Source organism: Primulina huaijiensis, chromosome 11, assembly GCF_012295235.1.
Source record: "Primulina huaijiensis isolate GDHJ02 chromosome 11, ASM1229523v2, whole genome shotgun sequence".
Lineage (NCBI taxonomy): Eukaryota > Viridiplantae > Streptophyta > Magnoliopsida > Lamiales > Gesneriaceae > Primulina > Primulina huaijiensis.
Window position 1 is genome coordinate 19,438,006 of NC_133316.1, and position 27,773 is coordinate 19,465,778.

The following is a 27,773-nucleotide window of genomic DNA, read 5'->3' on the forward strand; positions in this document are numbered from 1 at the left end:
TTTACACACTGTGATTTAAATTTGTGCAAAAACCAAGAAGGCCATGGGGAATATCAAAAGTGATCAAAATTATGCTATTCATTAAATTAAAGAGTTCAAATGGAGAAGAGTCTGTTGCCAAGGCATGTTATTTATATAGATATTGTCATCGTCCACTCAAACATCATATTATTTGTGTGTTGAGTGATAAACAATCAATTTATATCTTTTTTTTTTATAATTGGTTGAATCCATAATTAAATGAGTGACTATGATATATTCATTCTCCAACCGTCCTCGATTGTTGTTTTTGTTTTTCAACGTTGTAGGCTATTATGATCCACCACTGAAGTAAACTCACTCTTATTATTATCAGACGACCCCACCTAGCTGCTAGCAGGCAGCTGTCGTCATTAAATAAAACACAACTTTAAACTCTTACAATTAACACTAATCTTCATGGAACCGAATCGAAACAAAAAAATTAACTTATTTTCAGTGTCCGTATTCGAGGTGGCGGTACATCGCATTGGATGAACGCGGACACCCTTGGATTTTTTGGCGCTACATCGCCCTAAATGACTATGACTAGATCCAACGACCTCAATGTATTTGATGCTATGTGGTCCATAACTTAATATGTGGACCTCATGACCCCAAATGTATTGAAACCGTTGGATCTTGCCGTATGCCAGGATCGACTCGACCAATATCATGCAGTGTGAAGATGAAATCTAAAAAAAGAAAAAGAAATAATACATGTATATTACGTACAGACTGTTTTTTGTTCACTCGTACAAATACAGTCTGATGATGATGTTCTGAGAAAAAAGTACCTGCTGAAAATTCTAATGCTACACCACACCTGTATATCTAGAGAAGGAAAAAATTCTTCATGCTTCAATTTCAGAACGAGTGGGAAAGTCAATGCCGTGAAGTGCAGGTATTCTCTCCAAATCTTCTTTCGAGAACAGAGGAAACAGCCAAAACACCTTTCTAGTGCCAAAGACCTACATGGATGGAAAAATACAGTAATACTACCGTGAAACAGATATCGGGACATGTCAAATTTCCAACATTGGTGCTTTTCTATGTTTCTTGGATGTTCATTTGCACCAAATAACAGATATCTAAAAGGTTTATATGACGATTATCCAGAGCAGAATTTTTTAACCTGTAGCTAACCAATATTGCTGATTTATCTGAAAATCTCATGGTATGCTGAAGAATACAAATAAGGAAACAAGTCTTGAACATTCCTCACCTTGCTTGAAGAGATGGCATGTTACTAGAATTTCAGAGTGCTTTTTGAGGGGTGATGTTCATATGACTATGATTCGTAGTTTCGATAGTTGCAAATTATAAGAAAAATGCCAATAATAAAAATGTAGAGCTAAATTTCATAGAAAAGTTAAGTGACAATATCAGATGCTTCCGACCTGTTCGATGTTTTTTCTCCATCCCAAATCATATTTCCACCGTACACCTTTTTCCTTCTCATGAACCTGAAACATCAGATAAAGAGCTGAGGGCAGTCAAATGCAAGGGAGAGCTTAATGCCAATTCAAGACAAAGAGCAGATGAAACAAAATATAACACACAAAAAAGTTCAATGACATGGAAGTGTGATTTTAAGTATTTAATGCCAAAATAAAACCTAGCAGCTATACGGCGATCGATAGAAGAAGACAATATGAGAATCATACCATATAAAAACCACAAAAGACACATTTTTCCAAAAAGAAAGTGGCATTTCAACTTCAGTAGGCATAATGGCCAAGCATGAACCCGTGAATCACGAAGAGTGGACTATGACCAGAAGAGGGGGGTGACTTAACAAATTATGCTCAAATTCAGTAGGCATAGCTGCCAAGCATGAACCCATGAATTATGAAGCGTGGAGTATGACCAGAAGAGGGATGGTAACTTAATAAATTACTAGTGGCCAAATGCACACGCGATGCATGTGAATTTTTTTAAAAATAATTAAATATTTTGATTTAAGTCATCAGTGATATGTGCTTTTTACTCTGTGCACCGTTAATTTACTTTTTTGAAAAAGGTTAGATCAATCGGAAGTTATTTCTAAAATTATATCCCATATCACTTTAAATTGGAAGTTACTTCCCACCCTATCCGTTTTTCTCATGTTCAAATGTTTAAATTATCTAGGGTTAAATTAGTAATTTACTTTAGTCATACCAAGAGACTGGCCATCCCTCAGACCCTCATCACCCTCCCCTTTCCTCAAACTCAATCTAACCCTGATAATAATATTTTAAGTACCAAGTAATTGCAGAAGAATCCACGATAAATCTTTACCTCAACCGACGTCGTGTTGCTGAGCACCAACGATGTATGCATAATAACGAAACAAAGAAGACTGAGCGCAAAAGCAAGATTCAGAACTGCATCAAGGTACGCTCTGTAAGAAGCAGGAAAGGAATGAGAAAACAGACAGTTGGGGATACTAAGATGATCTTGATGGAAAGAAAAGTTACCAAACGCCAAGAAAGTGACAGCCAGTTTCCCAGGTGAGCTCGAATGATGTTTTACTCCTCGAAAGAAATTTATGAATTTGGGAAGCAGCACAAGAGTATTCAGCAATGTCTCCAGAAAAGTGTAGAGCTATAAGACGTTATAGGTCACCAATTTAGAATCGAACATTTTGTTAGAGAATTTCTTTCCAAGTCAATTATGCCAAGGCATCATAAATGTTGCTTGATCCTCTCTCGAGGAAAATAAGTATATATATATGAGATCCCTCAATAAATGACACATGTAATTTCCAAAATTAAATTGGACTATATTTTATTTGCGGACAACAAACTTTTCACGATACAGAATATAGATATGATAGATCTCACCACAAAAAGAAGAAAGAATTTGTAGTTTTGAGCCCCAACACAGTTGACAACCCATAAACAATGATGATCCATCTTAAGAACACATCGTTGGCCTGCAAAACCAACAGCACCATATTTAAAAGTCGAGATGATAAATAATTTTGTGTACCATCTAGTGAGAATCCGAGTGGGTAGCATAATTTACCACAAACGGTTACTAGATTCAAAAGAATTGATGCTGTGGTGATATTTAAAGTATGACGGTATAAGTTCATGTTAGGTTAATTTATTTGTGCTAAAACAATTTTATAAAGGGAAAATAAAATGACAAATGTTCATTTCATGCTCACTCGCACCTCCAAAAATAACAACGAGAAAGGGGAATAGAGGGTAACTCAAAATTTACTAATATATGTCCATCAACAATGATCTTAATAATAGATCACAATTATTGATATCACCAAACAAAATGAATCCAACAAAAAAAACAAATTAGTGATCAACATGATAGAAGATAATAAAAATTTGGCCTAGAATGTAACCTACTAGTGAATCTTATGATGGTCCATTTTCTAATATTGGAAAAAAAAACCAGCTTACAAATAGAGCAATGATGGCAGCGTGGTGGCTTGCCATTTTGGCATCGATCACAGTAGCCTATTGGTTTTCTTTCCAACCCCTGCGAAGTATTCGTGGTTGCTGAGTTTGTGATCACCACCGAAATTGAAGATACTACAGAATTGTCGTCCTCAACATTCTGCTGAGGCAACATTTTCCAGTTAGCAGGAACTGAACCAGGATCCTTTACGAGAACCATAAAATAGCTCCACGACAATAATACAAGCTGCGAAAGTGATCAGCACTTAGAAGAGATCATACAGGTAATCCATCTAAGTAACAATGGGATACATTTAATCTACTGTCATGCAAATACTTAGTTGAACCACTTCTTTTTGCAGGAGCCTCAGTTAATCTCTTATTACTGTATCAACACTAAGTATCTGCATCAATTGTGCATTAACATTAAACTATCCATACATTGAACATCAGCTTTACTGCTGCTACTCTTTATTATATATTATGTTATTGTGTGTTAAAACTGAAATGCTGCCTTAGTTTTGATACCTCAATTAGCACTCTTGACCTTAAACATGTCATGTTGCTTTCTATTACTTACTGCACAGGCAACATAGAAGGCATGACATGACAACCATGATTCAATGGAATGCCGTGATAATGGACCGAATGGAATGGGGATGGCTACCACGGTTCAATAGTTCCATGCTGTAAAATGTAGAGCATGAATCTGAGTCGGCTATAAACAGATGAAAAGGACATGCATCGTTATCATGGTTGTCAAAAGCACAAGGCGCATTAAAACGCTCAGGTGTCTTGGGGCTTAAAACTCATAGCGAAGCGTACGTTTACGAAAGCGCAATAAAAAGATAAAATAAAATCAATTTATTTTAAAACATATGAAACATGTGATATCAAATGTTAAATCATCATCATTTTCATCTTCCAAGTATCAAATATTAAAATGTGAGCGCAGAAGACAAAGCGACGTGGGGCAGAGGCAACGTGCGGCATAGAAAACAAGATATTAGAGTTGCTCTGTTTTTTTAATAAATATAGGAAAAATCACACTTTTAGTGTGCGATTTCTCGTCTGTAAGATTTTTTAAAACAAAAAAAAAACTGTTCTTCTATGAAGCGCACAAAAGCGCGTGCTTGCAGGATGTGCGCTTTGTGCTAAAGCGCGCTTTTTGCGCTTTTGACAACTATGATCGATATGGAATGGCGGAGAGTCAATTTTAGAAAAGAAAATTTGTCAAAAGGCGAAAAAAGAGAAATATGATGAAAAGAAAATAAATAAGAATAGGACAGAGAGATAAGAGAAAGTTAAAAACAAAGCTCAAGCCATACAAAATAGGTAGCAATATAATCAATATTATAATATGTGATGGAATATAAAAAAGTGTGTAGCGATCTTTCAACTAAACAAGAGTGATCGAGAAACAACTTATGGTTTCCTACATTCCACCACTGCACAAGTTATTAGCAATACATACCACATTCTAAATCGTTATGTTATATTTGTAATATCCGCAGGTGACATTCAGTATAGAAGAAGTATAAATATCTTTTTCAAATTATTCCAGTGCTTGCAAAGTCTATTGGCTTGGATAAATAATGATCATGTTTCCACTAAATAAATTTGCAACTTTACATGTTTTGATATCTTCAGAAAAATTTCAAAAGAATTTGTAACAGATGTATGAACACCTGCAACCATTCCATTACATCACTATGGAACTCGGCGGTCGCCGCAAAGCCCACGCGACCATACCTGCGACGTATAACCACTACAACAGCAAATTTTAACCTAAAGAAGGGGTTCAACGATTAAGAAAAGCACAACAAAGAACAGAACGTAAATTTAAAACAAACTGTTGACAAATCTATTGCAACAAAACAATTCGCAAATAGAGGGGAAATGAAGTTAAAGTACAATTACCAGAACATGAAATAAAGCGAGCAGCACAACAAATAACAAGGTCATAGCTCCACCATCGAGGAGGTGCGGGCCAAGGGTAAGCACAACAACGGCGTCGTATGAGACTCCGATTATGCCAAATACCAGAAAAATCATACAGTATCCCAGAGACTTCAACGGGGAGCACATTCTGAAGAAGTTCAGATCCATTCTGACACCGAATATCCTCCACCCGATCGACGAAAGTACTAAACGGTGTGATCTCCGGGTTGTAACCAGGCGTCGCAAGATTTGTGGAGCCAGATTTTGCGCCTTTCCTCAATTCGCCGGAGCAAATGATGGGTCTCTGTGGGGATATATTTCCCGACAAGTTCAGCTTGTGTGATTCAAAAGTGAATGGGCTACTTTTTTGTGGGCTTTAAAGTTAACTAAGATGCTATTCCATGGACCGGAATCATTCATGCCCCTAGGAGAGGGATTAACATTGTAATATTGACCCAATGATAAATCACGTTAGTAAGACCTTTCATCTTCGGGCTCCATGCATTGAGAAATCGCTCTAGCGATGAGAAAACGAACGAATGCAAGTCACGCTATACTCTATGCGAGAAGTTCATCCGAAAAAATGTTGGCAGGCATAATCAAATAATGATAAACACTCACCTATCACACCAACTCTAACACGTTTTTAATTCTTTTTGAATTGTTCCCTAGTTGTCATTAGACGTTTTCTTGTTCTTATATATTCGAATAGGATTTCATATCACTCGTTCCCATCTTCATTTATTATATCAATACACCACATCATCATCGAATATTCAACTTTTATCTTTATCTCATACTAATCGGAGGATCCAGGGATGGAGCCATCCCAAGGCTGGGGTGGGCTCCAGATGATTTTTTTCTGTTATTTAGTTCATTGAATTTCTTGTGGCTGCTATGTTTGATAGACTCATACACCACTTTTCTTTTGAATATTTGTTTTCAATTAGATTAGATAAAGAAAGGGAATAAATTATCGTTAAAAAATGCTTAATATGCTTAGATATAGTTTTGTACACGGGATAAGAGAGAGATTGATAAATAATCTTCTTTATCCCACGTTTGATACATTTTTAGAAAGCCCATAATACCATGGGCCCGTGATAAATAATTTTATACGAGGATAAAATATCTCTTTTATGAAATATGATAATTTTAATTTAATGATAAAAATACCAAAAATGACTTAATTGTCCTCGATATATAAAAATCTTAAACTTTATCGTTCTCTCATTTCACCGTCCCATCAAATAAATATTTTTATTTATTTATATATATATATATTATATAATATGATAATTATATAAATGAGCTCGAGATAATTGTATAAATGATTTTTATAAATCTCAATAAAATTATTAATATCACTTGATTAACATTAAAAATTGATATTTGACTTGACTCACAAAATCAATGGCTCAATTATCATATTATATAATATATAAAATAAAATTAGGTAAAATAAATAAATCATGCAAGTACTGTCGGCGCATGAACAGATAAGAAATATGAACTCAAACCACAATTTTGAAATTATAAAATTTATTATGAGAAGGTTAATTTTGTCATTACAATCTAATATATAAATTTAATCACTCTTAGTAAAATTATACCAAACATTAAATATAATATCCTACATCTTATTTATCATTAACTTATCTTTATATTATATATCACATGTTTATCCTATCATGTGTATCAAATTATGCTTAAAAGTTTAAGAGCCTGCCACCATGATATATTTTCTTTAACTATTGCTTACCAAAATCTTGTTGTCAAATATTTATTAGTATTGACTATCTGAAAGGTGAGTAGTTTTCTTGAATAGAGTTTTGTTTAGTTGGAATATTTGTTTGGTACATCAATTTCTATTTTTAGTGATATTTTGTTGAATTCTCGGACTATTATCGGTATTATATTTGAGTTTTTGTATTTCATTGAGAGTTTATTGTAAATATCTATTCTGATTTAATAATTTTTGAGCTCTACTTTATGAAAAACTAATTTATATCTCGTTCGCAACACTATGAAATATTTTTAGTTATTATCAAATTTTTGAAAGTGTTATTTAATTATAAATTCGTTTTTTATTATAATTTATTTTTTCAATACTTAGTTCATATTTTTTTTTATCGGAACAGCCCAAAAGTTATATTTTCTCCACAAAACACTTTTTTTTTGGGCAAGAAACATTTATTTATTTTTCTTAATAAATGATTTTTTATTCAAAAACTTTTGTATCTAAACTTACTCTATTTTTTTATTAATTAAATGAGCATTTGTTTTTATTTTATTTTATTTTTTGAAAAGGAACTTTGATCAGTGCATGTTGTTAAGGAGAAAAAATAGGACATTCTAAACTCCAATGGAATGGGGTGGCCTGTATATTTTGGAGTGGGTCTCATGTGAGACCGTTTCACGGATCTTAATCTGTGAGACGGGTCAACCTTACCCATATTCACAATAAAAAGTGATACTCTTAACATAAAAAGTAATACTTTTTCATGGATGACCCAAATAAGAGATCCGTCAAACAAATACGACCCGTGAGATCGTCTCACACAAGTTTTTGCTTATATTTTGGTTTTCTTTAAATATTGTTTCATGTTAATTATGATGTATTTTAATTTAATTCAATAATAGAGATATTTGAAACTCATTATTTTTTGTGTAATCACTTTACAAATAAGTATGACACTGATTTAAAATTTAATATATTATTTCATTGTTAGTAATAAAAATATAATAGAAATTTATGAATTAAAATCCATTCATCAAAATGTAATCTGTGAGTAATTGTGAAAATATAAATTTTTTAAGATGTCAAATGTTTAAAACATTAATTAATAAAAATCTCAATTTTGCTTCAAGGTTTTATTAAAAGTTGATGTAAAAAAGCAGAAAAACAAATATCAATGTTGCATGTTTGATGCAGAAGCTAGTCTTCGAAGCACTTTCACCAAACACTCTTAGAAGCCGAATTGATAATCGGAAGGGAAGGAATTGGAGTTTGGAGGATTGATTCAATTCAATTGATCGAAATAAATATTTGATCGAGCAAGAAGAAAAGTGGAAGCGGGAGAAATATGGTGGACAAGGGTCGGATCTTACCGGCGGACCCGAATCTACCACGGTTTCTATGCCAGAACTGCCACCAAAACTTATACTTCGTCGGAGTCGATGCTTACGCCGATAAATTCCTCGCCTCCGGTTTGGCTTTCCCCCCAAAACTACTCATTTCTTAATTTATTAGAATTTTAGGCACAGAATTCTGTTTACGTATCGGTGGTGTCAAATTATCTATAATAAAATATTGGAACCTATTTCTTTTGTAGGAAAAAAAATTAGAACTTTGCTGATATACCGCTGAATTTTGTGAGTTTGATTGAGAATGTGCTACTCTAAGTTATCGGGCATGTTTGCGTATGATACATGTAAAACAGTTTAGAGCATGCTATTGAGGTGATGCGAGCTTTCCCAATTCTTTATTTTTTTATGCTCGAGGACCTTTTGTGGCTGCTTTGCCGTGTCCGCGATATTGGTTAGTTGTTGATTTGGTTGAGTCTGACTTCAATAATTTCAATATGGGATTGATATAGCTTTACTGCCACTCAATATGGTTTGTGAACTGTTGAGGCTGTTGTTTTCAGTGATTTAGTGAGGACTACAAGTATAATTTTTAAATGTTTTAGTTTGATTTATGAAAATATAAATGTTCTGTAATCTGTATTAGAAAAGTGTCTCTCTTTGTTCGCTTCATGCAACACCTTCAATATGTAGGCCGACACATTGTTAAGCTTTGTAGCTTACCTAAAAGAGATGGCATGAAAACATCAATAGTTGATATCTAATTATCACGACTTAATTTTTAGAACAAAATAAGTGCTCAATTTAGTGTTGTCTCGATTAGCTCTGTGATTCTTTTGCATGTGTAATGTTTAGATTCATGTGCAGGGCAAGGTTCTTCAATCCATGGCGCTGGTAGTATTATAGGTTCAACTAGGATGGACAATTCTTACATTGTGTTGCCAAAGCATAGGAATCAAATTCCTGGCGTCCCTCCTCGTCCTCGAGGTGGACCTGTGCTTCCTGATGCTAGCCAGTCTGGGAAAGCATTAGATGAGTCATTTGTTGTATTACCTCCACCGGCTGCTTCCCTGTATAAATGTGAACCTGGAACTGGTGGAAGTGGGACCAATTTTACATTACCACAGGGTGATCCCACTAACACTCCTATGCAACAAAATAATTCAGGTTTCCACTCCACTATAACAATCCTAAATCGTGCATTTGATATTGCCACGACACAATTACAGGTACGCAATCTACTTATATGAATCATAACGATTTATCCCGCATTTTTCTCATCATGCACATATTTTCTGCAGGTTGAGCAACCTTTATGTCTTGAATGCATGAGAATATTGTCTGATAAACTTGATAAGGAAGTTGAAGATGTGAATAGGGACATACTAGCATATGAAGCATGTCTTCAACGTTTGGAAGGGGAAGGAAAAACCGTTCTTAGTGACGCTGAGTTTCTTAAGGAGAAACTGAAGGTCTGTATTCGTGTTTGAATAACTTTTTTGTAACAAAAATAAATACCATAAAATGCATCATTATGTTTGCTTTTTATTCTGGACGTAAATTTAAAACGGTGTTCCCTATTTGTTTTAGGTTATGGGTAAAGTAGATTTGTAATTTATTATCATTTCTCTTTCACTATTTTATGTTTCCTTTACATTTTTCTATCGAGTTTTGGGTGGAGGGATGCAAATGTCGATTTGAACTCCACTCTTAATTCCGAGAAGATGTCCGGATGATTGGTTTGGTTGAGCAGAACTAATGCCAAATTCCTTTAACGAGGACTTGAATTTTCTAATAAAATGCACGTGTCTTATTTTTAAACATTTTATTTATTAGTTGATTAGCACCCTGGAACGTTATAAGGAATTCAATGAGTGATTTTATCATGTCTGGATCTTATATAAGATAGAAGAAGAAGAAAGAAAACTTGAAGCAGCAATTGCAGAAACGGAAAAACAATGCAGGGAAGTGACCAGCGAACTAAAAGAACTGGAGTTGAAGTCTGGCCGTTTTAAGGAGCTGGAAGAGCGGTAATGCCGGAATGAACTTCAAATCATAATTGTTTTTGAATTATCCAGATTAAGTATTATGAGCGCAAATGATGTTTTGGATTGAATCTTCTGGTTTTTGGATCGATTTCATCACATCTGAATGAGTATAATATATCCTGTTGGAATTTGTTTTTTTTTTAATTTTATTTTTACAGATACTGGCAAGAGTTCAATAACTTTCAGATTCAGTTGATCACACATCAGGTTTTGTTCGGTTTCTTTTTTTATGAAATTTATGCAAATGTATACATGCATATATCATCTGTAAAAGCAATTCTCTGTGAACATTAAAATTAGTTGTAATTCTCTTATTTTTCAGTTGACAATGAGGTGATGCCTTCCTCTTATTCCATTCTCTTGGATTCTTTTTCATAACTCTAAATTACTCTAAATTACCATCAAGAGGGCAACAAAAAAATATGGGTTGGGGTTTTGAATAGTTTGGACTTCAAACACCACGACACATGTACGTCCTGGAGGACATTGGTGACTAATTTTAAATAATTATTATGATAATGCAGAAGAATAATTAGTGGTCTTGCTTCTATTTTATGGTATTTACTTATCTTGGAATATTTTAACACAAACTGGAATATTAACATAAATTTATGGTCAACAGGAAGAGCGGGACGCTATTCTGGCGAAAATTGAAGTTTCTCAAGCTCATTTAGAGTTGCTAAATCGTACTGACGTGCTAAATGACGCCTTTCCTATTTGGTATGATGGAGAGTTTCGAACCATCAATACCTTCAGGCTGGGAAGACTTCCCAAAGTTCAGGTCTGTAGGTTAGAATTAGATGGTGAAGAACTTATAGCAGTTACACTGTCACCAATCTCTAATAACCTGTCTCTGATTGCATTTTTTACTTCCTATGTAATGCTTAGGTTGAGTGGGATGAGATAAATGCTGCATGGGGACAAGCTTGCCTTCTTCTTCATACAATGGCTCAGTACTTCTGGCCAGAGTTTCAGTATCCTTTACAAAAGAAAATGTATTTATGATGTTGCTGAACTTCCTGTTGGTGGTAATTTTTGTTTTTCATTTTGGAAAGTAACTTTCCAATATAATTCCATCAACAGTTCATCAGATCCAGATTTAAAGCAAAATTGATTCTAAATGGAATAGAATCTACAAAATCAATGTTAGTTCCAAGTCAAAGGCCTTCAGTAGCAAGAATATGTATGACTTGGTTTGCCTGTTGGTGGTGGTTCTGGTTTATACTGACATGAAGCTGGTAACTCCATGATGATCCTTTTGAATTGTTCTTAATTTCTTCGTTCAGATACCGAATTAAGATTCTTCCTATGGGGAGTTATCCTCGCATAAAGGATAGCAGTAACAATACTTATGAACTGTAAGTTTAAAATAATGTTCTGAATTGTGATTGCCCTTTTTATGTTTACTATATTCATTCTACTGTTTGAATTTTTTTTGCCATTGCATGGCCATCTATAACCATGAGAAAAATAACCCAATCATCTTCTTTGGGATCACCTGCTTTGATGTTATCATATGTATTGAGAAACGCCTTATGTTCTTTGCTCATATTTATCTTTACCTGTGCAGCCATCACCATGCTATCCTTCAATTATTCTTATCGTCTCTTCCATTAATATGTTCTATTTTGCATATTAACTCATATCTAATATCTGTCTCTCAGCTTTGGTCCTGTGAATGTATTCTGGAGCACTCGTTATGACAAAGCCATGACATTGTTCTTAGCCTGCCTAAAGGAGTTTGCAGAGTTCGCAAATTCAAAGGATAATGAAAACAATATTCCTTCCGAGAAATGTTTTAAGCTTCCATATAAGTAAGTTGTTTAGATTTCTCCTGCAGTTGACTAACATCCTTTTTCTTTATTTCTTTTGGTAAAGATAATATTCATTATTTGTTATTTAACTCATTTAAACATATATGCAATCTACCATTGAAATAATATTCACAAAACACATAAAATGAGGAGCAATAATTTTCAATTTTGGAGTATTGGCGCTACCATCTTAATTTATCATCTGTCCCTGTCGAGCCACAAGCACCGAACTTGAAGTGACCAAATACTAGTTTTTTTTTTGGTTTTGATGTATGCTAAAATGAATAGGCAAATCACCACCCAAAATTTTGGCTGAGTCTGAATGATCTTAAGCATTTGACATGTTTTTGCAGGATTGAAAATGATAAAGTGGAAAACTATTCCATTACGCAGAGCTTCAACAAACAAGAGAACTGGACCAAAGCTTTGAAATACACCCTTTGCAATCTGAAATGGGCTCTCTACTGGTTTGTTGCCAATACAGATTTCCAGCCTCTGACTGCTTCTACTTCTTCTCAATCTGAAGTATCAGGCGCTGGTTCGCTGTAGGGTAAACATCCTTCTGATTCTAAGGTACAATCTTGAAACTCTTCACGTCCGTGATGCAGGCTATTTGTAAATACTCGTAACACAACAAAATGTAAAGAAAAACTCGGGAGTTTGGTTCTGGTTAAGTGAAAGCACTTTGTAATGTCATTACGAACTCTGGTAATCAATTAAATGCAAAGGGTAATACCAAGTGGAAAATACAATGAAGTAATCTTTAAATTTGGGTAAATCGTTTCGATAGAAAATGATGAATAGGAATAGGCGCTAACAAATTCATTGTGCTCGCTTGGCGCAGATTCATACACAAAGGGATGAATGTTTCTTGCCGCACCTGTGTGCTGCATTGCATTTTCCATGATGTCAAAAATTAACATGCATTTGAAATGGGCATTCACGGATAATAAATACTGTCAACCGTAGAAAATAATATGAATTAAATGGGATATTTTGTACATGTTTTCAAGTGTTCTATATCGACAAATATCATTCCATGTTATACATGAAACGTAGAAAAGAATATATGTGAATATTCTAATATGGGGTCGACACTTTTTATATCAGGCCAAATTGAAATTACTGCTACTGGCATCATTCCCACAATCTTCTCCTTTGTCTTGGTGTAGTGAATTTGAAATCAAAATCATTAATCACAAACCACAAAAGACGAAAATTTAATCTTGTTTGCTGCACCTCAAAAAAGCAATTACTCTTAAAAAGCAATTACTCTTTGTTTGAACTTATTATATTTACACTAAAATATTTAATCAAGTTTGTAATTGATGGATGATCATTCGAAGCTTAACACTCAAAGTCTCCATGAGCATTGGTAATGTTTTTGAAATCAAATCAATCTATTAAGGCTTGAACTGATCTCTCTTTCGTTTAAAGCTAGTAGAATAAAAGAATTAGCGGAATCGTAAAAATAGAAAAATCACTAAAAATAGAAAAATCACTCAACAGAGAAAACATCATTTCCTCTCTCGATCTTTTGACTTAACTTACATGTAATTATGATACCGCAATCGGGATGCCATGGAGAAGAGAGGGAACGGGTGTTTCTTTCACTTTTGTTGTTTCTAGAGATGATCACACTCTTTAGAATGTTCCATTTTCATTATCATTATCGCATATGTGATGGGCGGCAAGCAAGACTCCAGTTGGCTTTCCAAGATCAACAAGGTACGACATCGAATCTTGTTACTTCGAATGGAATCTTTGCCATGGAGGAAGAGAGAGAATGTGGGCTTCTTTTGCTTTTGTTGTCTCTAGACATGATCATACTCTTTAGAATGTTCTATTTTCATTATCATTATCACATATGTGACGGGCGACAGGCGAGCCTCCAGTTAGCTTTCCAAGATCGACGGGGTGCAACATCAAATCCTATTACTTCGAATGGAATCTTAGCCCGCCTCAGCTTTCAATCAAGCAAGGACCACTAGGGGAGGTCAAACCAATGACCTATGGAAGTCGGGGTTAAGCCCCAGAATTCAATTCGAATCTTACTCAAATAAGAAAAGTGAAGGAAATAAGATTCTTATACGGCCACGCTCTAAGCTAAGTTTTTCATTTAAAAAAAAAAAAAGAAAGAGAAATTGCTCTTGTGATTCGAAATGAACCCTTCCCGGTCGAGGAAAGGAATAGCGAAGTGAGGCGGATTATCACCAGACAGATCGAAGAGCTTTTCATTGAAGTTTTATATTATACTTTTGAAGTACCTTATGTATTTCTTACAATACTTTTAATAAGATGTTCCAAGTGTTTTATAAAATCATTCAACCAGATTATTCCGAATTGGGTAAAATGTCATTGCACCAATCAAATTATTATCTTTGCTTTTGAAGAATATATTAATACAATCAGTTGGTAATCGATTGCTTCTAGCAAAAAAAAAAAAAAAAATTAGACGGCTAATTCATCTTCTTTTTAGGTCATCCAATATCATTAGCATCCCAAATAAAACTGCAAGGAAAATACTTAGTAACATGATAAAATCCAGAGTTTAAAGATTTAATCATGTTGATCATTATACATGATTCTAGTTTTCAATAAAGGAAACTAACGCTTTGTTACACAACAGATGGAACCTGTATCAGATGAATCCTAACACAGATAGATAGCTATCTTTCATTGAACGTGAAATAAATCTAGAAATAAACTCAAAACAAGCTTCATGGAGATGCATGTTTCTCTTCATCCGACAGTTGGCACTGCCCTGGAACTATATGAGAATCAACAAAGAACTCTTCCACTGAAATGAAGACATTAGACCAAGAGTGAGGGAAAACAGTGCCATAATTTCAGGTAAATGTTGAAGAAAAAACAATAACATAAAAAATTCTAGTATAATTCAGTTTTGGTGCCAGATAAACAGTTTGGTCCGATATATAACTTGGTTCGGGCTAGTACTGGTCCCCCATGTTACATTTCTTTACCTACAAGTCTAAGGAAGCTAAGAATATCTAGCGAACCAAGATAACATGTTACCTCCTATATCATCTTGCTCTGCCGAATCGAGTAGAATATCTGAATCAGAAGCCAAAAAAGGTGAGCCGGGATAGTTTCCAAGAGCTCCTAGATCTGCCGCAAAAGAACAATAGACACCACGAGTTAACACAATTCAAGAAAATATGCAGTTCTCTACATATAAAGATTCAAATATCCCCAGTTGGCCTAGTTCCCTTTCATTAACACGACACGAAAGTGTAAGTCTTGCTCTCCCAGATGGCCCTAGTTCCCCTTTATTAACACCACATAATAGTGACTAGTCTTGCTCCAGATCTTACAAGATATCAATTTTTATGAAAAGGTATAAACATTAGATTTGAATTACCTTCCAAGTTCGATAAATCTGCTGTCAGGTCTGAGAGGCTAAAATTCCACGGGATATGGTCCAAGGATCCGAGAAAATCTCTAGAATTCTCAGCTCTATTTTCTGGTGGAAGATGCAGTTCGACTGAACTAGCCACATCTGACGTAAATGCAGTGTCAAGGGCCGAAGTATCAACTTCCATGCCAGATATCTCTGATGCAGTAAAGGGAAAATGGCTAGTGGATGACACTGAAGTTGGGCTCACAGGCATATCCGACATGGATGGAATACTGTTGCTTGGTGGCATAATGGGTGATACATCAGCCCCATATGTGTCCATCGCTGTGCTGCAGAGAAGTTAAACAGCATATAACAGGCTTTTAAATGAGGTAGCAGTTAAATGAATCTAAAGATAACCATTTTTTCATAGTTATTTTCATCGAATTGGTTTCAATGTTCTTGTTCAAAGGGAATTCTCACTCGTTTCCAGGATTCATGGGCACAGGAAGATGATCTCCTGGAGCGGGAATTCCGTTGACAATGTGACAGCTAGTTATAGGATAGCCCATTGGATCAATATGAGGTTTTCCTGTAGCAGCAAGTGAAGGCTGCTGCATGACAGGGTATCCCACAGGTAAGTTATTGGCTGCACTGTAAAACGTGACATTAAGTATCGATGATGATATAACATGGGAAAAAATGCACCTCTATACACAAATTAGAGAACGTTATTTCAATATTTCTATTACTTGTTTCTATATCCCCCTTGCCTCAATTCAAGGAAAAAAGGGAATGAAGGTACATTCTCAAGAAGTTTACCAGGAACCGGATGGATTCCGTTTTGCATGGGCGCCAATGGAACCTTAGGGGACACTGGATACTTCATCATATGATGCTGGTGCGCAAGCAAGTTGTTGAATGAGATAATTTGCTTCTTCAGTTTCAGCCTTATGTAGTATGCCCGAAAAAAGTTGGGATTTTCTTCTTCCAGTTTCTGCCACACTGTGAATCGGAAACAACATGAAAAATTAAAATTTAAGCATTCGTGTAGCATCAGTATCTGATCTACAGGACCATTAACCAATTGTTATCCTAAAGATGTTGCTTAGACTCAGAATTCACACTTGCTTCGATCACTTGAAAAATACATACCTAAATTTGTGAATCTAGGATCTATCCTGGCACGGTTCAGTAGGGTCTTTACCACCACGTCTTTATTCATATACAATTGTAGGCATCGTTCAATCAAATTCTGAACCTACAACAGGTTCAAAGATTGTGAGCTGTAGACAATTGCAAATTATAAAAACAGTCGATAAACCAAAAGTACAAAGGATGATTCTCTTACAAGTTCGATGTCCTCACGGGAAACTTTCTTGTTATCATTGCTTGATACTGAAACGGAAACTGAGTCTGGTACAGGAGTCTCTGCAACGTTATTTGGCAATTCACTTTTGCAGCAATGGGAAACAAGATTAGTAGGCTTTCTGTCCTGAGAGTTTTGTGGATCCTCCGACAGGTTCTAAACATCAATCAAATCACAAAAAAAAAAACGACAAAATAAGAAGTTTTTGAAATTCGAAATAGTAAACGATAAAATAATCTAGCATGCTTATATTGATAGCTCAAACGTTGTTAACGCAAACCATGGATTCATTTTATGATTAGTTATATGATGCTTGGTGTGTGAGCTGAGCGTGTTTTGAACAAATATCAACCACGCCAAAGAATACCAATTACCATATAGATGATAAAATTCATGAGCATTTGCTAAGAACAACAAAAGGAAAATATCCCACCATAAAAATAGATGAGGGCATCAGCCTTTCCATTCCTCTTCTCCATAATTATTTTACATTTTGATAGATGTTAAAACAATGATGAATTAGTGTTCCTCTATTTTCTATCCTTTTTCTCCTTCAATCTTGAACTTGCAGCCAAATGATAAGCCGTTAAATACAGTTCATTAACCCAACAAACAGATAAATAAAGAAACAGAAAATATTGTATAAGAACATAGGAGCTTTTAACATATAAGAATGCCACCTTTGTGCTCTTCATTTTAGCTAAGGGCAAGCCGATAGTGGTTCTCCATAAAGCTCTTGTATCTTACAGTCGTATGTAGCTCAATAAAGTCTAAAAGTATTAACTAAATCATGAATTGGAAGCACTCCACCTGGGAAAGAGAATTTGATGTTACTAGTTTTTCACCATCCATTGTCAGACGCCAAATGAAAAGGAATATGCTACAACTAATGAATACACATCTCAACAATCGTCTTTTTATCCAGTTTAAAACACGTGACAGACAGATATTTTAGTTGGCTGATACCAGGAATGATCTCACGATACTGTCATAAGCAGCAACAATTGAGCTTAAATGGAGCATTGTGTTACAAGAAGTTGACTTCATGTAACTTATAATAGCACGACTAATAAATCTCGTAACAATGTGTGACTTAGGCTGCAGGATGGATGTCGACCGAGAGAAACAGATATAATCACTCAATGAGGGAATGATCAAATTTCTGGGACATGGAATCTAATTAAAACGTTTTAAACTTAACTCCCAGCATCACGTAATTCACTGATTTAGTAAACCATAACTCTGATACTGCTACTTGTGTGTTTAGGATTCACAAAACTATCCTTCTCACTGCCACCCACTTCAGACTCTTTACATAATGCAAGCTAATCATCTTTAAGTCCTAGTTGGTTGTTCTTGCTCAAATGTGATAGCATTACCCTATTCAATCCTTAATTTCACGGGGCTCCAATGTCTATGTTTCTCAACAAATTCAATGAAGTCGATCATTTCTTCTTTAAAAATTACATGTCCCCTCGTGATGATGTTCTTTTCTACATAATCCCCTTCTTATATAGCTTTGAACACAACCGAATCCAAATGTATCGTTATAACTAATTCACTGCAAGATGACAATGCTCATTAATCCCATGTTACAATGAAATCAATCAAATTACTGTTACAAGAATCATTTTACTTTTTAATCCACGACAAAGCCAATATTACGCGTCAAGATGCACTTCTATCAAAAGGAAAAAGCCCATCGCTCAAACAACACTTTTCTTGTTACATATGAAACCGATTAATATATAAAATAAATAAATAAAACAACGATTTATGATTCATTAATCTTATACTAATCGAACATCAAATCCTCAATCTCCAGCACGGATACTCATCATCATCTTGAAAATCTCCCACCATCTTCTAGTTTTAACTGAAACTTACAGATGTATCTAAATCTATCGGTTATTGTAACTTATTTAAAATATTCTAAAGTTTATGCATCAAGTATCACATGGATAACTTTTTGGTAACAAAAAAAACAGATGAAGAATACCTTTCTCATATAGCTTTGCAAATGCTCAAAAAGTTCGAAATCTTTAAGGTTATGCCGACAAATTATCCACGTCCAGAAATTTCATCAAGATTGGCCGCACAACACTCGAGATTAATAGAAAGAAGGAATCTTGAAGATGGGTTAGAATAAAGAGCTCACGAACTCTTTCTTCTCGAGTTTAGCTTATAGCTAGCATCTTGAAGATCAATAGAACCCGTGCTGATTAATAACGATTAAAAAATGTCAGCACTAAGATAATCCTTGGTAGAAGAAACGGGATTTTTTCAAAAGTTGAGATGTTGGTTGCAGAATGGCAGAGGATTCCAGAATTGTGCTTATGAATCTTGTGAGGAGTCTTTTCCCTGGTTCAGTTGTCTTTCCCTTCGTCAAAAGGGGATTGTGTTTGTATGTGAAAAGAAGAAAATGGAAGTGGACGACCCAACGGCTGATGTTTTGTTTTCATCATCATCATTTTCAAATTGAAAATATATCTTCCATAAATACAAATTTAATGACTTGTAACTTTGAGTTAGATCAACTTAAATAAATTGTTGTTGATTTTGTGAGTTATATTTTATGGACTTATATAGTTGAGTAGGTCTCTTGTGATATAGTCTCACGAATCTTTATCTGTGAGACGAGTCAACCTACCGATGTTCACAATAAAAAATAATACTTTTAACATAAAAAGTAATATTTTTTCATGGATGACCCAAATAAGAAATCCGTATCACAAAATACGACCTGTGAGACTGTCTCACATAAATTTTTGCCTATATAGTTTTACAAAATCATTTCTCATTTGGTATAGAAAATAACAAAAAAAATGATTACATATGAAACTTATTAATGAGCTCTTATAATTCATTTGGCATAAATAAACTATGAAAATCGGTAATTGGAAAAGCTTTTTTAGAAGTAAGGTAAAAACTTGTGTGAGACGGTCTCACGGATCGTATTTGTGAGATGGATCTCTTATTTGGGTTATCCATGAAAAAATATTATTTTGTATACTAAGAGTATTACTTTTTATTGTGAATATGGGTAGGGTTAACCCGTTTTGAAATTTNAATCCGTTTCACATATTAAGAGAGTAATTTGCAGAAGAGTTTTTGCCACACATTGAATCGTTGGATTGTGTTGAAATTTGGCCATGTGATGAACTAATATTGATAATAATATTTACATTTAAATTAAATTAAATTAAATCGAATCAAATTTGTGAATATATATTTTTAAAATATTTTATTTGTTATTATTTTTTGAATTTTAATTTTAAATATTTAATATGATAAGTTATAATTTTTAAATTACATGCGATTCAGGATTTTATTTTTTTATTAAAAATAAATTATAATCTGATAATTTCTTTTATGACTAAGCCGATAAGAAAAATATAAAGTATATTTTGACTTTTGAAGTTTTTTAATATAAAAATTTGATAAATTAAGCTTCTGAGAGTGAAACATGATTCCTGGTTTCTTTAATATGGCATGCGATTGTTAACTAGATACTTTAATATATATTTAATTTTATAGATTTAATATTTTATAACTAATAAAAAATATTATTAGATCTGATATTATATAATTAGGTCGAAACTTTCGGAACAAAAAAATATATATGTATATATAAAAACAATGTCAAAAATTTGTGTGAGAAGATCTCATGAATAGTATTTTGTGAGACATATCTCTTATTTGGTCATCCATAAAAAAATATTACTTTTTGAACTAAAAATATTATTTTTTTTTATGAATATCGATAAAATTGATCGTCTATAAAAATTCGTATAACTGTCTAACAAAACAATATCTCGTGCCAATTGTATGTCAAATAATTAAGAAACCCCCGGTTTAGATTGGAGTTGACGCCGCCATGGTTTCATCGGCAACGGCCACCTGCACAACCTGTTTTACGCTCCTGTGAGGAGCCCAATCAGAATCCTTTCGAGAAATTAACAAGCCGCTAGATAACGTCTCGATGACAGACCCGGAAGAGACTCCTCCGCAGCCTCAACAATCAGACCAAGGTTAGAACGTTTCCGGCATTTTTTTTCCTTCCCGTAGAAGTATGTTTTCGTTAGGAGAGTCGATTTTTATAGCAAATCAGTGCAAAACATATTTCGTTTTGGTTTTCTAGGGTTCAAAGTAGAGTCGCGATTCCCCCGTTCCATTTGAAATTGGGGCAATTTAAAAAATACGCTCACGGAAAATATGGGTTTATCGAGCGTGGAGGACTGCAATACGTTCGTAGTTAGTAAAGCCTGCGGAAATTGAGTAACATATTGTTATTGCTTTGTTGATTATCGCTGAATGGGTAATGCGTGCAAATACTTTTTGTTTGCCTACTTGATTCTTTGTCTGTCTATGCATGAATTTATGTGCTATGATTAGTTTTTGTGTTGGTCTAACTTGTATTCTATAGAGTTCCGTCTGGGTTTTTAAATATTATGTCACTGTTAAGTAATTAGCAATTCAGCTGAATTTTTTTTTCTTTTACTAACGTGGCAATTCTTTTCCCCCTTTCATTTCTTTCGTCATGTTTGCAAGTTTTGTGGTTTCCTTGATTAGGCTTTCTGAATTTGGGCTTGTGCATTCCATATCAGTTGTTGCTCATACTCTTCCATGTACTTTTGTCTTGACTCTTGAGGTTTCTTATATTTATTCTTACGCTTTAGTTATTTCATTATTGGGTTAAATTTGGAACTCTTTCTGCAGTCTGCAATTTCTTTAGGAAGACATCAAAGGGCAAGAACATTAGGAAAAGAAATACTGTAGAAGAGGGAGAGGATGGAGATGAAGATTCTAATATTGAGAAGTCAGTGCTGTTCAATAAGAAGAAGCAAATCGTGGCTGATAACAAGCTACATTTCTCCAGTGGACCCGCAAAGCGATCTTTAACCTCAGAGGACGAGGTTGAAAGTACAAAAGCAACAGTTTTTAAATTTGAGTCCTCGAATGAAATACAGATTAATAATGATAGTAGAGCAACATCCACCTTGGAAACAGAGACCGAATTCTCGAGAGATGCTCGGGCAATCAGAGAGAGGGTTTTAAAGCAAGCTGCAGAGGCTTTGAAAGGGAATAACAAGAGTGATAGCGGTGAAAAGTTATATAAAGGCATACATGGGTACACAGATTATAAGGCTGGGTTCCGGAGGGAGCAAACTGTAGCCAGCGAGAAAGCTGGTGGATCTCATGGACCTCTGAGAGCTTCCGCCCACATAAGAGTTTCTGCTAGGTTTGACTATCAACCAGACATTTGCAAAGATTACAAAGAGACTGGTTATTGTGGGTATGGAGATTCATGTAAGTTTATGCATGATCGGGGTGATTACAAGCCAGGTTGGCAACTTGAGAAGGAATGGGATGAAAAAGAGAAGGCAAGGGCCAAAAAAATGGCCATTGGGCTGAAGGATGATGACGATGACCATGACGAGAGGGGTCCAGAGATAAGTGATGAAGAAGATGAAAATGCACTACCTTTTGCATGTTTCATTTGCAGAGAACCTTTTGTGGATCCTGTCGTGACAAAGTGCAAGCATTATTTCTGCGAGCATTGTGCATTGAAGGTACTGTTACTTCATTTGTGCTATTTTTACTAATTTCCTGAATTTTTTGGGCGGACTTGAAAATTATGCATTGTTGTGGGGCAGCACCCATGCCACCAAGTCTCTGCTTCCGTCAATTGGTGGATATTAAATGTAATATAATGTAAACTCAGTTTTTATCACCTGTGATTTTCATACTTTTTAAAGCCCAAATCAACATGTGACATTTCTCATTAATGCAATGTATTGCTGATCTTGAGCCCTTTAGAAATTTCTATTCTATTCACCTAGACACCTAGTTCATTACTGATCTTGAACCTTTTAGAAATTTGTATTCACCTAGTTCAACTTATAGTGCCATTTCTTCCCTTAACCCTCTGGTGTGCCCAGGTGGATGTGTGACTCGACAATGCTATCTGCTAGCATATTTAATATGATTTTTGCTAATGAAGATTTTTTTTCTTTGGTTCACAGCATCATGCAAGAAATAAGAAGTGCTTCGTTTGCAACCAGCCGACAAATGGCATATTCAACACAGCCTTTGAGATACGCAAAAAAATGGCAGCTGAGAAAAAATGATGGTCTAATCGACTTCATAAAATCGTATTTCATGAGAGAATGCCTGTATTTCTTATTGCTAATGAACATATTTTGATTATGTTCAGAAGAATCTCTTTTCTGTAATACGTGCTCAGTCTCTAACCCATTTAGTTAAGTATCCTGTAAGAATGAATGCAGCAGTAGAAATGGTTGCTGATGTGGAGTCTGTGTTTTTGGAAGTCCATCTGTTGGGATGATATACAGAACCAGTTTAGTCAGAATGTATGTTAGAAACCAGGAGCTTATCATTTTTTTGTTGTTTTCTATTGGTTGTATTAGTCTGTCATTTGTTTTTGTTGCTTTTATGGACGGGAGTTATTTTCATTGTCGGTCTAGTCATTGTGTACTTAGTTTGTTACTGCTTTACTGAAGCTGGGGATTTACTTAGAAGCCACAACAACAATCTACCACCTCTTTCTAAACAACTTGGGTATATCATCGTGACCTATGATGAAAGTTTCTCAGCATTTCTATTGTCGACAAATGTGCCGTTTTGCGCTGCAGTATGTGTGATATTATTTACAAGATAAAAAAATGAATTTTCCAAATCACTGTCAGAGCCTACACATATGCAATCAACTGCAAAGACCCTCAGATGATCATCATTACCCGTTTAGTGACTTCTGGTCTGTCACCTGTATTACACGTAAAACTCCATGCTTGTGGTGATCGTAAGGTTAGGCAGCTACAGTTGGTCCCCCTCTTACTTTCGGAACTACAAGCTGTTGTTGCTGTTTTTGTAATTTTGTTCACTTGCTCAAAATAATTGCTTGAATTGTGGGTCCTGTATTTGTACCTGCAGAATCATTGGCTCTAGGGTCACTTACTTCAAATGAATGAGGAGAATCAAGTAAGGCTTGAAGAACACTCCTTAGGGCTCATTTGGTTTGTCTAAGGCATTATGTGGAGGATGCAGTGGAGAAAACTCATTAAGCTGGATAATTAACATTTTTCATTTGCAGAGTAAAGCAGTTCCTGGATGAGGTAACATCAATTTTGGAGGATGATTCACCAAAATAAATGCTGTGTGCGCTTTAAAGAGATGGGATTTAAAAATCTAGTCAAATGTGGGAATATGTTGTCCAGATTCCAAAACTCTTGCATTCTTATCTATTAGGGTGGAAGCAGAAGCTATTTGTTAAAAGTCTGAGTACTTGTAAACTAAGTCTGGGACAACTGCATGAGAAAGTTTCTGTTAATGAACATGGTGCTTGGATACCGTTTTATCCCCAGTTCCTGCTCGAATTTTCTTATCGCATAATTTGAGTTCCCCCTTAATTAATTTTGGAGAAGGATATGTCAGAATTTGGTGCCTGTATTTTCTAAGGAATGTTTGATTGCCAGGATGCCAATGAGTCTAATTCCCGAATTCGACCTGGTAATATGTGTGATATGACCTAAGCTGCTGCAATTCTTTCATATATCATCTCTTACAAAAGCCTAGTTTGCATCAGATCTGTTTGCCGTGTAACTTTACTGTTTTCGTCCTCCTTTGGAGAAAATTTTGGATATGGATACTGTACAGTATAACCATGCTGTGCAAAATTTATGCAATTTGATGAAAAGTAGTTCTCGTTAATAACTCTTCAACACAGTCCTCCCTTCCACTTTGTGTTAGATAATATCTTTCTGGTTACTGACTAGATGATCCGTGGAGTCCACTTCTGTACACCAACGTCCATTTATCATGTCCTTTTTCAAACATCTACTCTGTTCATCTATGTGGCACCGATAAAATAGCATACACCTATGGGTTATATAGTTTCATCACATCTAAAAAGAGGACGTTACACCGCTGCTCACGAATAGGTGTATAGGAGATCAAACCTCTCAATTTATTTTTCTTTAATCTGAAAAGATAGATCCTAAAATCGTAGAACTGAGACCACTGATGTTGCTGCCTTGTCTTTCATGGATCAAGCTCAACAGCATCTAAGTACCCTTCCCTTGGGGTTGCACTTGGATTGGTGATTTGATTTGGGATAGGAGTATGACTAATATATTGAGTTTATATGAAACTTATCATAATTATTCTTAAAATTGTATTACTTGTCATAAAACTCACTTCAATTTTGTACGTTCGAACAAGTCAAAAAATTTAAAATCAATGAATTTAAAATATATAATATATAATATATCGATCTAAACACAAAAATTTGGTATCTCCAAAGACCAAAAGGGCTAAAATCCAAAAATCAGATATTAAATTATAAATTATGATGTGCTAGTTTTACCTTATTTTTCGATGTAACATGGTACGGGTCCTTGCCGTCTTTATTGGTATTAATTAATATAGATTATTTTAGTTGAAACTATTCCAATATTGGAATATTCAATAAAGTGGGTAACATCAACCCCCCTTCCTTATCCAAATTTCCAACACTTTGCCACGTCCAATAATTGTTCTCTAGCTACAATTCCAATCCATCCTTAGCCAAATTTCTCGCACTTTTTACCATGTCCAATTATTGTTCTCGAGTCCCCAGCCCAGGGGGTGGGTGGGACTAATTCTGACGACCCACAATTGGCTCGTTGTCGTTGAAGGGTGGGTGCCCAAACCTTCTTGTTCCTCGCATCATACTTGTTAGGTGGATGGGCACGATCCAAAATTTTTCTATCTAATTCTCCCGCACAGTAATGGTTGCAATAATTCTCCACGCTCTCTTTGTCCAAAAATGGAATCAAATGTGATATGTTGGATAATATGACAAACCTATTTAAGGTAGAGCAATCACATTTTTTTTTCAGGTTAATAAACGACAAACTATTCAAAATTAACGACGAACCTGTGTAAGGGATGTTGTGTTCGACAGATTCGAGTAAATATGATAATAGCAGTGTAAATCGTATATCAGTAGTAATAAAAAATTGTAAATTTGTGTTTTATCATAATTAAGTGTTGTGTCAAATGTTACAACATTTAAGACAGCATGAGCGGAATATTATATTTTGTAACACAAATCAATTTTAATCAAATAGATGGACAATATTAAATATGCACAAGTATTTACGGTGCCTCAGGACAAAAATTAATCACTAGAAAACCAAACTGTTTACAAAAACCTATCACTAGTGATTTTCACAAAAATCAATTTCCTCAACACGTTGGGAAATTAAACGCTTTCTAAAAACAAATAACCAGAATAAAAACGTATTCAAGAAAGCAAAAGCATGAGCCAAAAACTAGAGCAACAAAAACGATCTTCAGCCAACTTCGCACGGATGTTGTCTGAGATGTTTCAAACATTCAAGGTAACACGCGATATCTGCACTCTTCACAACAGCACGTCCCTTGAAGAAATATTTCTCTGAAATCTATTACGTGCACAAGTGTGTGTATATTTGATCGAGAGAAGAGAACACCACGAAAATCTCCCACTAAAAACTCCCACGAAAATCACCTCCACGAAAAACTATATCTACGAAAAACTCCTCTCACGAAAATCTCTTCCACGAAAAATTCTACACGTGAACTCTCTGAATTTTTCTCTTCTCTCTGTGCTTTTGCATCTACATCTCTTATTTATAAATGTCTCCTCTTCTATGATTTATCTTGACGGAAATCTATAAGATATGGTATACAAGAATTCTATTATAAACAAAATCAATAATACCATATCATGTAAATCATTATCATAAATATTATATCTAGAATATCTTTATCATAAATGTAAAACTAAATATTCCACATAATCTTATCAATAGAAAATTAAATTTAAGGAATATATTATATCACAATAAAATCTTAACATAATTATCTAGAAAGACAAAATCATAATTAAATATTAAATATCATATCAACAAGGAAGAATATATCTTGAGAAATAAATTTAATATGAAAATTATATTTCCGTTCAACCTGAAATTTGCATCGGTTGTCTGATGACACGAGATCATAAATTGAAAGATAATTATTGTAAAACTCGAACCAACGCGAAATGATTAAAGAATGAGGACACCAGAAGTATAAAATTATTGTACTTGGAAGGAATTGAGGTTCCAAACTTATTGTATTACTATATATTCCATTGAATCTTTTAATTGACCTCTTAAAATTTTTAATTACTTGATGAATGATTAATATTTCAAAAGTGCAATTTAACCTTTCACAATTGAAAAAGGCGTTCCCTTTCACCCACAAAAAAAATATTTTAATACATATTTTATTTTTATAAATCTGAAAATTGTATATTCTTTATTCTACATATGTCAGTAAGGACAAACAACTCTTTTTATAAATTGGAAGCTTTTTTATTCATCCACACCTTTATATGTTGAGGTGGTGCTATGGTCTGATTCGCTCCAATTAATACTTTATTTGGATGGCAAAAAAACAGCTTGACACTTTAAATTACATATAATATATATATATTGTTGTGAAAAAGTAAAAATTTACGGTAAAAAAGTAAAAATCTCAAACTCTCAAAATTATCACACTACACACTTTATAATATTTTTCTCTCAACTCAATTGTGATTTTCTTCACAAATGAGAGATCTATTTATAGAAAATTTTTACAAATAATCCAAAAATAAAATACATCATTACCTACATCATCACACACTAATTTTCAATATTCAAC

At 34.5% G+C, this 27,773-nt stretch overlaps 4 protein-coding genes across 20 annotated transcripts; 2 read left to right on the forward strand and 2 right to left on the reverse strand.

Annotated features, from left to right (window-relative positions):
• Nucleotides 1-723: 723 nt before the first annotated feature.
• LOC140988756 (probable protein S-acyltransferase 12) lies at nucleotides 724-5,716 on the reverse strand. Of its 4 annotated transcripts, none has more exons than XM_073457814.1 (7): nucleotides 5,343-5,716; nucleotides 3,426-3,669; nucleotides 2,847-2,938; nucleotides 2,481-2,607; nucleotides 2,302-2,387; nucleotides 1,419-1,484; nucleotides 724-989 (listed from the first exon to the last, which is right to left on the reverse strand). In XM_073457814.1, the coding sequence occupies exons 1-7, from the start codon at nucleotides 5,529-5,531 to the stop codon at nucleotides 873-875; spliced, it is 921 nt and encodes a 306-aa protein (XP_073313915.1). In that variant the 5' UTR covers nucleotides 5,532-5,716; the 3' UTR covers nucleotides 724-872. The 4 variants fall into 4 exon arrangements, with proteins under 4 accessions (XP_073313915.1, XP_073313919.1, XP_073313916.1 ...); XM_073457818.1 differs by lacking the exon at nucleotides 5,343-5,716 and adding an exon at nucleotides 5,111-5,309; XM_073457815.1 differs by lacking the exon at nucleotides 5,343-5,716 and adding an exon at nucleotides 3,951-4,097.
• A 2,555-nt stretch (nucleotides 5,717-8,271) lies between these two features.
• LOC140987570 (beclin-1-like protein) lies at nucleotides 8,272-13,011 on the forward strand. Its single transcript, XM_073456131.1, has 10 exons — nucleotides 8,272-8,573; nucleotides 9,318-9,679; nucleotides 9,752-9,922; nucleotides 10,356-10,480; nucleotides 10,657-10,705; nucleotides 11,121-11,279; nucleotides 11,387-11,472; nucleotides 11,785-11,856; nucleotides 12,163-12,312; nucleotides 12,666-13,011. Exons 1-10 carry the CDS (start codon nucleotides 8,450-8,452, stop codon nucleotides 12,859-12,861), a joined length of 1,494 nt encoding a protein of 497 aa, XP_073312232.1. The 5' UTR covers nucleotides 8,272-8,449; the 3' UTR covers nucleotides 12,862-13,011.
• Nucleotides 13,012-14,835: 1,824 nt separating this feature from the next.
• LOC140987571 (uncharacterized) lies at nucleotides 14,836-19,497 on the reverse strand. 4 transcript variants are annotated; one of them, XM_073456134.1, is made up of 9 exons: nucleotides 19,039-19,496; nucleotides 17,720-17,849; nucleotides 17,022-17,195; nucleotides 16,826-16,931; nucleotides 16,493-16,675; nucleotides 16,154-16,319; nucleotides 15,695-16,020; nucleotides 15,349-15,441; nucleotides 14,836-15,112 (listed from the first exon to the last, which is right to left on the reverse strand). In XM_073456134.1, the coding sequence occupies exons 2-9, from the start codon at nucleotides 17,732-17,734 to the stop codon at nucleotides 15,033-15,035; spliced, it is 1,143 nt and encodes a 380-aa protein (XP_073312235.1). In that variant the 5' UTR covers nucleotides 17,735-17,849; nucleotides 19,039-19,496; the 3' UTR covers nucleotides 14,836-15,032. The 4 variants fall into 4 exon arrangements, with proteins under 4 accessions (XP_073312235.1, XP_073312233.1, XP_073312236.1 ...); XM_073456132.1 differs by lacking the exon at nucleotides 19,039-19,496 and adding an exon at nucleotides 17,473-17,597 and having other exon boundaries at nucleotides 17,720-17,851; XM_073456135.1 differs by lacking the exon at nucleotides 17,720-17,849 and having other exon boundaries at nucleotides 19,039-19,497.
• Nucleotides 19,498-20,864: 1,367 nt separating this feature from the next.
• On the forward strand, nucleotides 20,865-24,421 carry LOC140988080 (zinc finger CCCH domain-containing protein 1-like). 11 transcript variants are annotated; one of them, XR_012177290.1, is made up of 7 exons: nucleotides 20,865-21,070; nucleotides 21,759-22,612; nucleotides 23,066-23,172; nucleotides 23,564-23,867; nucleotides 23,994-24,041; nucleotides 24,154-24,175; nucleotides 24,309-24,421. XR_012177290.1 is itself a non-coding variant. In XM_073456981.1 (4 exons), exons 1-3 carry the CDS (start codon nucleotides 21,022-21,024, stop codon nucleotides 23,168-23,170), a joined length of 1,008 nt encoding a protein of 335 aa, XP_073313082.1. In that variant the 5' UTR covers nucleotides 20,865-21,021; the 3' UTR covers nucleotides 23,171-23,172; nucleotides 23,994-24,421. The 11 variants fall into 11 exon arrangements, 2 of the variants coding, with proteins under 2 accessions (XP_073313082.1, XP_073313081.1); XR_012177287.1 differs by lacking the exon at nucleotides 23,564-23,867 and having other exon boundaries at nucleotides 23,066-23,413; XR_012177289.1 differs by having other exon boundaries at nucleotides 24,154-24,421.
• The last annotated feature ends 3,352 nt before the right edge of the window (nucleotides 24,422-27,773 follow it).